General features: G+C 42.2%; 1 protein-coding gene across 2 annotated transcripts in view; it reads left to right on the top strand.

Annotated features, from left to right (window-relative positions):
* Positions 1-15,920, top strand: part of fgf13a (fibroblast growth factor 13a) — a 127,184-nt gene that overhangs the window by 57,489 nt on the left and 53,775 nt on the right. The window contains exon 3 of one of the 2 annotated variants that reach the window (XM_074648489.1): positions 172-339. The exons of the other annotated variant lie outside the window; for it this stretch is intronic. Coding sequence (XP_074504590.1) covers positions 172-339 — 168 coding nt within the window. The remainder of the gene's footprint in view (positions 1-171; positions 340-15,920) is intronic. 2 annotated transcript variants of the gene reach the window in all.

Genomic DNA, 15,920 nt, shown 5'->3' with positions numbered 1-15,920 from the left:
TGTCACTATGTGCAATATAACTTATTTAAAGCTATAGCTGTTGCTAATAGTTGATGTATTTTATTTGCCTGTGTTTCTGCCCCGTGATATTGCTGTTGTTGTTGTTTTCTTTCATTCCTTTATGTGGTGAGCTTTCTAACCCTAGTTCATTCTGTTATGGCACCACCGCAGTCCAGGATGACGCTGCCCCAGGTACCCAGGAGTACATTATGTTACGGCAGGACTCCATCCACTCTGCGGATATAAGGAGTAAAGGGTCCCCCTTTCGTGCTAAGTGTCACGAAATCTTCTGCTGCCCGCTGAAGCAAGCCATCCACAAAGAGAGCTCAGAGCCCGAAGGTTTGTTCGCACCCCCTCCTTGTTTTGATTTTGCCGATGCTCCTCGTATCCCCTCCTGCCCACTCCCCCGTCTTGTTTTCCCCTCTCTCTCATATTCTGTGTGAACTGATAGTTCTCCGCCCCCTTCAAACTAAAGTTCTCTTTCATTCCTGTCCCATTTTTCGAGAGCATCTGGTCTGCTTCTGCCCCTTTCTAGCATGTGTGTGTTTGTGCATGAACGCGCGGAAGTGTGAGTGTGTGTTTGAGCGTAGTATAAGACTGAATGCTAAGGGCATGTTTTCTTGCAGAGAACCTGTAGGAGGGCATCTCCCTCTGGGGCCCTGCAGCAGTGTGGTATGTTTGTACTGTATGAGTGTGTGTGTGTGTGTGTGTGTGTCTGCCTGCACACCTCTTACGTTGGACTGAGTGAGGAGCACAGCATTTGTAGCTCCTGCCCTCCCCTCCCGACCCCAAAACCATTAACTCGGTCATTGCAACCCCGAGGCACATGCACAGACCAAAACAAAGTGCAAAAATAAAAAGGCGTAATAGATGGAGGCAGCTGCCGCCCTAATGAGTTCAATGACTGGGCAATTTCAGCGTGTGCTTCCACTTCAACCGGCCTCATAGAACAAAAAAAAGGTGAAGCTCTTTTATCTTCCTGTCCTGGAGAATGTATGAGAATGAAATGTTTCATATTCATGACTAAATAGTGAACTACTCCGCTACGGACTGCAAGTCAGCAACTCCCCTTCCCTTCTTGTTCCCTGTGCTTCCTATGCTTCTGCCTGTGGCTCTGTGGTCCTGGTGCATCCTATCCTCTCAGCGCTTCCGGTAGCACTTCATTTTACAGGTCCGCAAATTTCATGGTAATTAGGTGATGATTAGAAGTAACCCATTTGAAATTTCTTTGGAAATCCTGCCAAATTGCCCCAATATTTACCTCAAAATTAATCGAAAATCACTTTTGCCGCTCTTCCTCGGAGGTGGAAAACCATAACTCTGATCAGCCATAAATATCACCATTGTGTGACTTATTGTCTACACGTATGTAACCTGGTAGCAAATATAATGATTCAGGGAATTTTTAAAGAAATTTCAAAGAAGTTATTTGCTAATTATTATCTTTTTACCAGCAGACATGGAAATAAAGCATATCAATTAACTATGTATTCTTTTCCTGGAAATGTTTTGAATAAATTACCAGCTTTTGGGAAATAGCAGAATATAATTATTAAATAATGTTTATAATAAAGTAATTTTTGAGGTAAATATTGGGGTAATTTGGCAGTAATTCCAAAGAAATTTCAAATAGGTGATTAGCGAATAACCTATAACCATGAAATTTGCAGACCTGTAAAATGAAGTATTACCGTGCTTTCTTCCTTCCTTCCTTCCTTGCCTCCCTACTGCAACCGTGCCCACCTATATTTCTACATCTTTAGTGCTTGTAACAGCATGAGGATAAGCCTGCGTACTGTATATGTTATCAACGTTTGTACAGTTAGGACACGCAGCAAAGTCTCCAAGCATGCTTCCATACCCCGCACTGTCTGGCACTCAGGCTCTTTGACTGCCTCATTCGTCATCTATCCCCCAATAGAGTGCTAAGATTGTAGAAATTGCTTTCCTTTGCAGACTTCCCGATAGGTAAGATATGAATTATCGTCGCTCTTGATATGTTTTCTGCAATGTATTGCTCTGTCTTCTGATGCATCGAAGAGAGGACCATGTTTGGTACAGTAATGCTACACTTAGACATCGGTTAACCTGTTGATGGATGTCTGGGTGCCCGCTGAAGGACTCAAGCACAGGCACTTGTGAGCCAGAGAGAGAGGGAGATAAAGAGGAGAAATACTAGCAGAGGTCTGGCTAGAGAAGTACAGATGTATTATTCAGTTTGGCTGCAGCTCCAGTTGGACGTGACTGAATTTACAAAGGAAGGAGGGGAGACTACAGCTGTTACGTAAGCTGTTCATGAGGACGTCATTAAAGTTGATGTATGATGTGGATGGAAACTGTGCGTCTGACCGTGTGTGGAGCAGGTTATATACACACACACAAAACCTACAATACAGAGTGTGCATACTTAGTGAGATAGATGTTGATGTACTGTATTTGCACTAGTTTTTGTTGGAAATGATATTTTTTTATATGAAATGAAGAACAAGAAGGATGTATGTTTTGAGAGATCGGAGCAGCAAAGTCAGCCTTGTCACATCGTTACTATGGCAATAACATTCCAACTGCTTTGTGTTGCACTCATGAATGACTTTCATGGATTGCAGATCACTTAGCTACACGTTGAAGCCCCCCTTCAGACAGTGTTACTTCCTGTTTTTTCGGGTATTCTCAAACAGAGAATGGGGGTGTGGTTAATAGTCAGACGTAATTCATTACCATGGCAACCAGATTGTATTGTTTCTCAACCCAGTCGAGATGAAACCAGCTAGAGTAGCTTGAAAAACAGCTATACGGCACTGAATTTGATGAATTTACTGTTTATCAGACCACAAATGAGACAAGAATTAGCACAACATACTGACTCTCTCTCACTCCTTCTCTTCTTTATCGTCTCCTCCTGGCGATGCAGCTGTCTGCTGCACTGAGGAGCCGCAGCGCCGAATGCTGTTCACAGCGCACCGCAGGATGGATAGACATGTTGCCAAGGTCCGCCATTTGAAATGCAGTTTCGGGACGTTTTGGAGGTGTCTATGATCCGTCCTGCGGCACGCTGTGGCTGGACAGAACACCAGCAGCGCGTGGCATCGGCTGCTTTCCGTTAATTTATCTCCAGCAGGAAGAGATGGTAAAGAAGCATGAGTGCACCTGCGCAAGCTTAGAGGATGACGTGTAACCTGTAGCTTCTACTATAGTCATACGTAGGGCTGCACAATTATGGCCAAAATGATGATCACGTTTAGTTTAATCAATATTGAGATCATGATTATTCAGTGATTTTAGGGACAAAATATTTTTTATCGCACTTTCCCATTTAAATAAACAAAGCACTGCTTTCACTTCCATGATGTGCTACATTCCTGCCAATTTAAAAAACGTTGCATTAAAATAAGACTCGTCCACAGTGCATCTCCTTGAAGCAAAATAAAACCAAAACTTTTTACCCCAAATTAAATCACTTTCACATTGTGCTAATTAAAACATTTCTGCATCAAAATAAGACTTAAACGTGCAGTAGGCACGTTTCCTTTTCAGCAAATTGTAACTCAAGTGCTCTGAGAGAAAACTAAACTTCTGCACCTCCTCATGGCTCTGTTTTCAGGCTTTAAAAAATCTATATAAATCTAAATAAACTTTCTCATTTTACAGCTAAACAGTACACTACAAGATGTTTCTGAACACTTTTGAGATGAGAAAAAAGCATTACAGTAACAGAATATTGATTTATATTTAATCAGCGCTGCCTAGTTTGACCGGAGTTTGCGAGTGATTGACAGCCGGTTCATAGACGGCAGCTGGATGGCAGACTCCAGATCAGCTCTGATTGGTTGTTTTCCTCAGGTCTGTGAAATCTTGCAGATGCCATCAGGAGCTACGGAGGACACAGAGGCACATGATTTTTTTCAGATTACCTCCCATGAACTACTGTCAGGACATCGTGACCGTTTTATAAAAATAACTTTTTTTTAAAATCATATTTGCTCCATTTCTACCCACAGCAGCTTTAAAATAAGGTCCTTCTTCACCTGCATACAGTGCATTTTCGTTTTTTTCTTTTCTGCTCTATGTTAAAATGAGTAATATACAGTATATTACTTTTCTACTCTGGACCGCAGACGAAACATTCAGGAAAGTTTCTCACGGGCTGTCGCTGTAGGTTGCCCGCACAGCATATGACAGCTCCCCAAAAGTGAAGCCAAAACATCTGGCTGTTAGTTTAGGAAGTGCCTGATTTGATATACAGCTGTGTTTTCTATGAGCAATAAATAAATAGAGATATTGCGGTCAATCATGGTCATTTAATTGTGGGAAGCCAAAATTGTCATAGTGATTAATATTCGATTAATTGTGCAGCCCTAGTCATACATCAACATCCCGTTTTAACAACAACCTTCTTTTTCAGTTTTAAAGTTATTTGTCAAAAACAAATTGGTGAACAGTGTGACTAATCAACATTGTCGGAAAACGACTCAAATAAATATGAAATATAAAAATGCCATAATACACTGAAGGGGGGCTTTAGTTTGTAAGTCAGAGTGGCTTGCAGCACAGATGGTTCAGTCAGGAACTCTGGTTGGTTGCCTATTTCCCCTACATGGTTAGATTTGACAGCTATTATACAGTAAGCAGTAAAAAGCAGTTTTTCTAAGATTTTATCGGTGTTCAGTTGAGATGCTGGAGTGTGACTGCTGCTGTATGGGTGCAAAGTGCTCTGAAAGGTACAAACATTAACGGTAAGATCTAACGAGGCTTTGACGTCAGTTATCTGCAGTCTCATTTCCTCTGACTCTAATTCCTCTGATGCAGCAGCACGACACTGAGGTGGCTGATACAGAAAACCAAGATATTGGTTTCACCACTCACTGGAGATATGCTTGACAGAACAACACATCAGCAGCACACGGGGCTTGGGTTGTGGCACCCCAGAGGATGAGTTCAAAATCAAACCAGTTCATCTCTGTGGAGCTGCAGGGAGCATAAGAACACAGACAGAGAGAGCACTGGACTTGCCTCCTCCATGCTCAGGTCTGAGTGTGCTGCCGGCCGTCAATCGGACAGTTTGCTCTCTATCTTGAACTTCACTTTGACGCGCTCTTTGGCTCAATCTGTGTCACCACCACCTCTCGATTCCTCTTCATTCTCAAATCACTCCCTCCTGTTTCCTCTGCGTCTGTTTCTCTCTCTTTGGCTCCGTTCCATTTCTCCGCAGCAACAACAAAAGATGGTGCCCGAGGGGACCGATCTGTGTAAATATCCCATCCATAATTCAGACGTCTGCGAGACTTTGTGTTTATTGTTCCAGGCCACAGAGACATATCCATATAGAGATGTAATCACAGATGTATAGGGCGTGAGCAGTATCTGTATATTTTCATTTGTGTGAGATTAACTCAAATAATGAGTGTTTTTCTAGTTGAATTAGGCAGTGTTTGTCTATTTGTAGCCCCAGAATAGGAATACTCTGTTATAATAATTAGATATATTTTCACTTCCTCTGCACCATCTTAGATGTCCTGGCCACGACTTACACAACTGTTGCCTCACGTGTGCTGAGTTTAGATTACAAGAGTTTTAAAATGCCAAACGACTTAGAAATTTGACTGCATCACAGATATAAAATGTCACAGAGGGATGAAAAAGCTGAAGGTGGTCAGTAACGTCAGACAACTTTGTAATATGAGCATCTGTCTGACATGTATCCTCAAGCTCTTTCTCACACACAGACAGTCTTGTGCTCAAACACATTCATATTTTCTCTATCTTTTCAACTCTTGAATGCTACTTCACTACACTCTGTTGCTTTTTCAAATGTTTACGGTCACCATACCACCGAGATTCACGCATTATTAATATTAAAAAGGTTGGAGATGACTTGGGCTGTAACAGGTTGTCAGATTCAGATTTGATCTGTAAGAGTTACAGTTGAGCCAGCTGTTTTCTGGGTCAACAATAAAACTCAAAGCCCAAACATTGTTCATTCGTTACCAGCATTCGTGATTTAGACTGAAAAGACAACTGTACTTTTACAGTACATAGCAACTCATGACAAGTGCAGCTTTAAATGATAGGTTTACAAGTTTTCAAGTCTGCCTTAAAACAATAGTCAGGTATAAACTTCAGGTTTGCTTGCTGTAATACTCATCAGTCTGAGTTAGTCAATTCATGTGGGTATCTTCCAAAGTTAGTCTTTTCAGTACAAAATGTTCTTTGTGTTTCCATACACAGTGTTAACAAAAAGAAAGTAACACAAACGGGTTAATTTCACTCTAAAAAGACAAACTTTGGGAGATAGCCACATGATTTTTGTTAACTCAGATGACTGAAGCCACATATTAGCCTCAGATAAACTTCGAAGTACATTGTTGCACAGAACAAGGACTGGATTTTGTCCCCACTTACATCTGAAGCACATTATTTTATTGTTGAAAACTGTGAACCTAACCTTTAAAGAGGACCTATTATGCTCTAGTGCCTTTTCCTTTAGTGTCTGCAAAATTACAGAGCCAAAAGTCCACGCCAAAGGGAGTTACTCTTCCCCACAGAAACACTGCTCCTGAACTTCCTGAAACGCCTTGATTGAAGTCGTTGTGATGTCACCGAGTAACACATTTGCATAATACCTGCCTAGCAGCTAGTTTGGCTTCACCTCAAACAAAGCTAGTTAGAGCGGAGCTGGGCTGAGTCTGAAGAGTTTGGTTTGGTTGACGAATCACAACAGAGAGGGCTAGCTGACCAATCAGAGCAGACTGGGCTTTTCAGTGCGGGGGGTGGCGGGGTAGCTCAAACAGAGTATTTCAGACAGAGGGTGAAAAGAGGTGCAGCAGCACAGCCAGTATGAGAAAAAATAAAGCGTGTTTTGAACATTAAAGTACATATAGAAACCCAAAATACAAGTATGCACCTGATAATACGCCTACAGTAATAGGTCCTCTTTAAAGTATCACACTGGTGGCTTTGCGTGTCTTATCCTTCATCTACAAATCACATCATATTTCACATTACTGCTGACCTTTCGGTAGAGCATACAATAAATTGCTAGGTTGGCTTCCAACGCTCTAAGCAGCCTTTTGTTTCTGTTCATTTCACCATAGCTTGCAGAAATGTGAAACTTGCTTGAATGGTAATCCATCATAATGAACTTTGTGGCGCAATTACTTGATGTTTATCTTTTTGTATGGTAGTGCAGTTTTGTGCAGGGACTGTTTAGAAAACTCTCGATATTTGAGTTTTAACCGTGCAGGCCCAAACAAGCAAACAAGTGTATGTGCATTTTGAGGAGCAGTGGTTCAACTAAAAACAGTCTAACCAGGCCAATACAAAGCTTTGTTTGAACATCAACATGAGGCAATCATGTGTTTGTATTCGTCGCACAGTAACCAACTGTGAACTCTAGGATGCACTAAAGCAATGTAATGAAATCAGTAAAGTGATATGTCTCTTACAGACAGAATTAAGTCCAGCACCTGTGCTGCTCCACATTCAGGCCACCATCTAATCTGTTTCAGCCTTATTGACAAAATAAGTCATCTGCTGCCCACTCAGCCAAGAAAATGTAAGCAGAGGAGCAAGAGGAATGAACAGCAGCCCCATTCATTCCCCACACCCAATGTAAAATGCATGGTGGTGATACACAACGTCGACACGGCGCAATTACATTTCGCGTCGCTCCTTATAACAGAGTATCCCATTGCAGAGTCTCAGCGAGTCCTGCACACTACCGCGATGTTGACAAGAGGCAAACACGCAGCCTCAGGATGCGCTCGTGCTCCAATAACAGCTAGTTGAATTCTCTCTCTTTCTCCTCTGCAGTCTTTCTGCACGAAAGCAACAGCTCTGTTTGTCTAAGTCAATACATAAATAGCCTACGCATGAATAAGTAATGGGTATGATAATGTGATTTGGTGCCTGGAGAGAGGAGGCTGGGAGGAGAGTGTCAATGTCACATCAGCACTGTAAGTTCTGCAGTGCTTACCTGACCTCTCGGGTTGCTTGGAAGTCTGCATTTTGCGACATTTCAAAGTTTTAGCGTGTGCCTCGCATGAGTTTAATTTCTTTTCAAAGCTACAGTGAGACAATATTTATGTCAAATAATCCCATATATATGAAGGAGTAGTGTTTTATTAGCCTAGTTTACATTGCACATTAAATGTCAGCCTTGTGTTTTCACCTGTAAGCGCAAAATAGTTGACATCTACCTGCTCAAGTGAACATGCTCGTTTAACTTCATACATACTGTACAAACACACAGTTTTGACTTATTTCCTCAGATTGAGGCAGAAATGCTGACTCTGTGTTAATTTCTGGCTTCTCTGGGGTTTAAACTAAAAGGCATAAACAAACAGCGGGAGTGGGCGTTTATGACAACATTAATGAGAAACTACTCTGGAGACCAGCAGAGAAGTGAAGCAGAGTAAAGTTGCCAGGCCTATTACATTCCATCATTGTCTATTTAATTAACGCTTCTCTCGTATTCGCCCCCACACCCCAGGTCCTCTCCTCGTGGCAGACGAAGCAACAGCCAAACAGGCCGGGACTATTCCGTTCAGAAATACAGTGATTCGGTTATGAATGAATATTATGAATGTTAACTCTAAATTTGCACTTAAAATATATTTGAAAATCTCATGAAACCGATCAGAATGGCAGGCCGAAATTGCACAGTGCTCCTGATAAATGTAGCACAAATTATCTGCTTTATGACAACTTTTTTTTAGACTTTTGCATTGTTAGCATGTAGCTTGTCAGCTAAATACACTGTTTGTCGTTGTTCATCATCAAAAATGGCAAGAGAATGAAAGGAGGGGTGGAAAGGAAGAAGTAGTAGTAGTCGACCAGTGGATGGCTTCATCTCAACTATGCAGGAAGGAACCTGCCAAAATCACAAATAAATAAATTAATGAATTGATAAATAAATAAATATGCCATTAAATGATCCAAAAATAATGTTACAAATAAATGTAGGCACTAATTAATTGACGAAATGTGACATACATTGATATTTATCTTTTAATTGCTCAAATCTATATACAATTTAATAATGAATGAATTTAAAAATAAATACATTTAAAAGTTTATAAAAATAAATAAACATATAAATGGGAAAATTAAATAGAATGGTAGACAGATAGGGGAAGTAATACAAAGATACACAAATAAATAAGCAAATTAAAACAGATATATCAATTTATGTCACATTTGATTAATTAATTAATGCCTACATGTATTTTTAATGTTATTTCTGGTTCATTTAATGGCATATTTATTTATTTATCAGGTCATGTTTATTTTTAATTCTGGTAGGTTCCCTTCTCCATACTGAACAGTCCACATCTGTTGTATATATATAATTTTTTATATTGCATGCTTTGAGGCTAATGTTTATAAATATCAAAATTTGTCTTATGTTAATGGACTGTGAAATAATTAATATTTACTGCATATCAGTGAATAAAAAGATGCAGGTACAGTCGGCTACAGTAGTAACATGCTGTTTTATACCACACCGCCAAATGCAGCATGCGTATTTATCTTCCATGTCCACATCAGCAGCTTTACTCCCCAGCACTCCCACTGCCTGATTTAGATACGACGAACCTTCACACAGCTTGACCCTGAAATCCCGGCTTATGTCTCTAATGGATATAGTGTATTATTGTTTTATTCAGTAGAATTCCTGTTTAACCACGAGTACAGTAAATCTGAGCTAAACGGGAACCTTCGGTAGAGTAGACAGGTTATAGTAACTGTGACACAAGCAAGTGTGTAAGTTTTCCCCAGAGTGAACAAGCTATTTAATTGGGGCAATGAGGCACACTGCTGAGTCAGCACCACAATAATGGGAGTCTAAAGTGGCTCCATACAGCTGCCAGGATAGCGATTACAGATACACACATAATAGTGTCACTTATTAAGGAGAAGAAGAACTTTAGTGGATGCAGAATATTAAATGTGAACAAATACTGAATCTTGGTACTAGGTACCATAAATTGTTATATTCCTCCTTCTTATACTCTCCGTTGCAAAGGCTCCTGTGAGAGAAATTTACAATTCTTTTGCTACCTTTATGACCCAGATTGCACAGATGTTTTTATGACATTAATGTAGAGAGACCTGATAAAACTTGTTGGCCACAGGGGGCCACCTACAAGGGAATATTTGGTGGCCACAGAGTAACTTTTTGTGGCCTCGGGCCATGGTTTAATGTCCAACCCTGGACCAAATTAAAAAATTGTTGTCCCCAATTAGAGAAAAACATGGGCAAATAGGGTCCATGTTGAAAAATACCAAAGTTACCCTTTACAGATTGTCAAAAAGGACACTAAAGATTGCGCTGTGACGATTTAAGACCTTAAGAGTTCCATAGACTTCCTAATTTATGTGAAGGGGACACCAGAACTGCCTAAGCACCACATTAGCAGAGACTAAGAGAACAGGCCAGTTTGGCTGAAGCACACAAACCGTTTGAGGGTCATCTTGGGTGCTGGCGGGGTTATGTAAAGACTTTGCATGTTTCATCTCAGGGGGCACCGAGTCATGTGCCAGTCTGCGGCAAAGGGCTGATGTTGGCTAGGATTCATACAGACACCCAATTTCTCCCATCATATCGCCTGCCAGCCCCCGAGAGGTCTTGGCTCTTCCAGGGAGCCTGATGAAACCCAACTTAAAGACCAGGAAAGTTGGTCAGCTTAAATTCAAGAACCTTTAGTCAAGAATCAGATCAGTCTTGTAACACTAGTCGTGTTAAATGCTGCAGCCAGACAGTGTTTCGGTCTTCTTCCCCCCCCTCTCCCTTTCTTGGTTTTTGTGTTATAAATGTCTGGAAAGTGTCCAGGGTATTCCTCAGTTGCCTTAGACAGTTTAATGCCGACTCTCTGATCTGTGCGCTGTGCAATCTCCTCCCCAACTTTGGAACAGCAGCTACTGTAAAAAACAGCTAAAGCGTGATCCAAGTTATATATTTAATCATTATGATGATGTATTATAATGTCTGTTTACATTGGTATTCTGCACTTATGCTTACGGAGTCTTGGGTTTCACCCCTGATCTGTTTGCTTAACCCTACCCCTCCACAGCTTCATACATCCAAGTGACAATAGTGTATCATATTAATATGGGTAGGAGGAGTATACATATTAGGGCTGGGACGTTACACTTATCTCCCGATTCAATACTATCACGATACTTGGATGCCGATTCAATATGTATTGCGATTCTACAAGTATTGCGATTGGATATTACGATGTGTTACGAAAAATTCAAAAAACGCAATACGTAGGTGAACGTTTTTTTTTTTTCCACCCCTAGTACATATTGGTGTCATAATTCAAATACTCAGACGTCTTACGCTCTCTCAAATTTAGGATTTGCTCAAGAATCATCACACGGATCTTTTGTTCATTAAAAGGAAATCTCTGCCTAGAAATTTATCAGACAGAAATATTTAATGAAAACACTTGAGTATGATAATAGTTAAATGTGGAGCAATCTTCTCAAACATGATATCATATCTCTCCATCATTAGTAGACTAGTGTGATCGCTCAAGGTCATTGGATGTGCCAGAACAATAGATGGGTTAGACATAAATAATGCATACTCTTAATGAAATGATAATTCTTCAACTGCCAAAGAGTGCTCTCTCTTTTTGGCAGTCCTCTCTCTTTCGTCAGCTCCCTCCAGCATGCGTCACCATCCACTAAGGTGTACAGTGCTCCTCCTATACCCTCTGCAGGTGTTTTTTAAAAGGAGCCCTGATGTAAGTAAGTCAATTTCCCTGTAATGTATGACATGCCTTTCACCTCTAACAAGCTAGTGCTCCTGTGTCCTACAGCGTTGTTGTTGTTCCTCATCATTCTCACACACAGTTGGTTGTCTTACATCAGTATGCTGTGAACATGAGGCCCGCGAGTCATTATCTTAGACCCAAATCGAATTTTGCGGCACGCGTACGAGCAACCAAGCGGGACAGGCTGGGGCGTTGGACTGAATAAACAACAAAGAGACACACAGGTGCCGGTGAGACATGGCGGGATGCATGCTCAAGCACAAACAAACACATACAGTAATGAAGGCAGACGACACACGTAGCTAAATTCTACCACTACTCAGCCAACCGTGCGTTGTCCAACCTGGATAACCCCACAGACCCCTCTGCCAAATGTCCTCCCAAAATACAAAAAAAAACACAGCACATCTATCATAGGGGAATTATCTTGTTGCACTTGTCTGTCTGATCCACATTTTTGAGCTTTGTGAGAGTGTGTGTGTGCATGTGTGTGTGGGTCTGTGTGCTGCGGGACCCACGGCCTTATGGCAGCCATTAGTGTTAGCTCGCTAATCCACTGGCTGGAGAGATAATTAGACATCGCACATCTCGTCAGGCCCGGCCAGCATACAGTTACAGCTGTCTCTCTCTCTGTCGCGCTCTCATATTTTCTCTCCCCATCTCATGTGTTTTCTAAAAGGTTAAAAACTAATGTCTTCAAAAGGTTATGATAAGTCAGAGTGTTACGACGTCGTGAACCAAAAAAGGCAACGACATGTTACTGACGTGTTGTCATAAAAATGAGTGCCTCCTAAATGTAATCGTGAAAATACTGAGAATGTCTCTTGGCTCTGTTTTGCTGGTGTGTGTGTGAGTCGGATGTCACAGGCCTTAGATGCATGTTCAGTGTGATGTAATGGGTAGCAATCAGGCAGGCAGGCAGGCAGGCAGGCAGGGAGGCAGTCCTCCAGCAGCACAGATGATGACACGTAAACCATCATCACAACAGGCCAGTGTCACGCATCACTAATCTGTGCCCTCTGACAGCCATAGCACTGGTTTATATCTCTTAATCTCCTCAAATGCAAACACACACACATTGACCCTGGATGGAAATGTCACAGGTCATACTAGACATTCCAGCATGGTTATTTTCCTACAGTCCGTGGCACAAATCTGATCCAGCAGTGCCGAGACAAACTTGTTCTGACTTGTTGAATGTATGTTTGCGGCAGCTACTTTTGTAAACTGACAGAGCTTCAGACACAAAATACCACAGCAGCTGTGCTGCTCGGCGAACTTAGCCCTCGTAATATGATATGGGCTTCAGTCATTTGCACTGATCCTTCAATCGGTAGCAGAAGGCTCAGTGCAATCATTCACTCATGTTAAAGCATGACCTCTGACTCACTGCACGCCAAACGGGTCGGTCTGGCTATAGGGCCTGATAGAGGGAGGAGCCCGGAGAGAACGAGGGACATTATCCCCCTACACTGTAGGTCATTCAAAGAATGCAGATTCTCTGTATTCTGAAGTGGTAGATTCATCCAATCTCTTTTCACCATCATCTCTAGAATTAATGTAAAATGTGTCTGTTTTTGTGCTTGCTATCGGAGCAGGTATTCACATTTTATGCTAAAGTTGGCATGTAATTGTAAGGATTCTAGGAGATTGTTGAATTTCTCTGTGTGAGTTAAAAACATTTAAAGCTCAGCTGACAGCCCATAAGATCCTTGTTAACACAACATAAGGCAAAAAACTAGGGCTGTCAATTGATTAATATATTTGATCGTGATTAATCGCAACTTTATCACACATTATTTTATCTGTTTAAGATGTATCTTAAAGGGAGATTTTTCAAGTATTTAATACTCTTATCAACATCGAAGTGGGCAAATATGCTGCTTTATGCAAATGTATGTATATGTTTATTATTGTAACTCAATTAACAACACAAAACAATGATAAATATTGTCCAGAAACCCTCACAGGTACTGCATTTAGCATAAAAAATATGCTGAAATCATAACATGGCAAACTGCAGCCCAACAGGCAACAACAGCTGTCAGTGTGTCAGTGTGCTGACTTGACTATGATTTGCCACAAACTGCATGTGATTATCATAAAGTGGGCATGTCTGTAAAGTAGAGACTCGTGGGTAATCGTAGAACCCATTTCCATTCACATATCTTGAGGTCAGAGGTCAAGGGACCCCTTTGAAAATGGCCACTTTTGCGCAAGTTTGGAGCGTTATTTAGGCTCCTTCGCGACAAGATAGTATGACAAGTCTTGACCCTCAAACAGTCCTTTGAAGTAGTGAGGATCCGCAAAATGTCCTTACAATGCAGAAATGTTCTCACTACGATGGTTTGAAACGGAATTTGGTCCTCACAAAAATAGCAATACAAGTCCAAAGATATATACAATACATTACATACAGTATATGTTTCAGCCTATCAACAGGTGGGACTTGTGGGTCGTAAAGGAAGAAGTACCTTAAAATCCCCCAGATCCCCTCTCTCACCAGGGATGCACCACACACACACACACAGGATGCACTGCAGCAAGGTATCTACTCTGCTGCCTTTGGATTTTTTGGATCCTTTTTGATGAGTTCATAAAGACAGCAGGATTTGAGAAGGCATGAATATTGCACACGGTTCGTTCCTATTTAACTGTTCGCAGCCCAAATCAAAGAGAAGAAGAGATATAAGATGCTGCTGCTGCTGTTGAGAATAGTCAGATTTCAGATTTTAGGAATCAGCTGGCCACAGTGGGAGGTGGACAACTTTAACATAACAGTCCACCTGTTTCTATAACCCCATTTTGTAAAACAAATAAAGCAGAATTAAAAGAGTGTTTGTCTTTAAAACTTTACAACTGCAACGCTGTTAAACATTTCTTGGCATATACTGCATGTTTGGCATACAACTATGAGGCTAACGTAGCTCTAAGCTCTTTCTTTAGATCTATGTTACAACATACTGTAGCTTACGAATGCAATACTGTTCAGCAGCTCACTCAGCTGCACTTGCAAATAAGAAGTTTTCAGTTACCATACAATGATAATATAACTAACAAAAAGGCATCCATCCATCCATCCATCTTCAACCGCTTATCCGGGATCGGGTCGCGGGGGCAACAGCTCCAGCAGGGGACCCCAAACTTCCCTTTCCCGGGCCACATTAACCAGCTCTGACTGGGGGATCCCGAGGCGTTCCCAGGCCAGAGTAGAGATATAATCTCTCCATCTAGTCCTGGGTCTTCCCCGTGGTCTCCTCCCAGCTGGTCGTGCCTGGAACACCTCCCAAGGGAGGCGCCCAGGAGGCATCCTTGCTAGATGCCCGAACCACCTCAACTGGCTCCTTTCGACGCAAAGGAGCAAGGACTCTACTCCGAGTCCCTCACGGATGACTGAGCTTCTTACCCTATCTCTAAGGGAGACGCCAGCCACCCTCCTGAGGAAACCCATTTCGGCCGCTTGCACCCGCGACCTCGTTCTTTCGGTCATGACCCAACCCTCATGACCATAGGTGAGAGTAGGAACGAAGATTGAACGGTAGATCGAGAGCTTTGCCTTCCGGCTCAGCTCTCTTTTCGTCACAACGGTGCGGTAAAGCGAATGCAATACCGCCCCTGCTGCTCCGATTCTCCGACCAATCTCACGTTCCATCGTCCCCTCACTCGCGAACAAGACCCCGAGATACTTAAACTCCTTCACTTGGGGTAAGGACTCATTCCCTACCCGGAGTAGGCAAACCACCGGTTTCCTGCTGAGAACCATGGCCTCAGATTTAGAGGTGCTGATTCTCATCCCGACTGCGTCACACTCGGCTGCGAACCGATCCAGTGAGTGCTGGAGGTCGCAGACCGATGATGCCAACAGGACCACATCATCTGCAAAAAGCAGCGATGAGATCCTCAGCACACCGATCTGCAAACCCTCCTCCACCCGACTACGCCTCGATATCCTGTCCATGAATATCACGAACAGGATTGGTGACAAAGCGCAGCCCTGGCGGAGGCCAACCCCCACCGGAAACGAGTCCGACTTATTGCCGAGGATCCGAACACAGCTCTCGCTTTGGGCGTACAGGGATTGGATGGCCCTGAGAAGTGCCCCCCTCACCCCATACTCCCGCAGCACCCCCCACAGTA

Source organism: Sebastes fasciatus, chromosome 10 (assembly GCF_043250625.1).
Source record: "Sebastes fasciatus isolate fSebFas1 chromosome 10, fSebFas1.pri, whole genome shotgun sequence".
In the NCBI taxonomy this organism is placed as follows: Eukaryota; Metazoa; Chordata; class Actinopteri; order Perciformes; family Sebastidae; genus Sebastes; species Sebastes fasciatus.
Note: the sequence above shows the minus strand (reverse complement) of the source record. Positions and strands in the feature narration are given on the sequence as shown.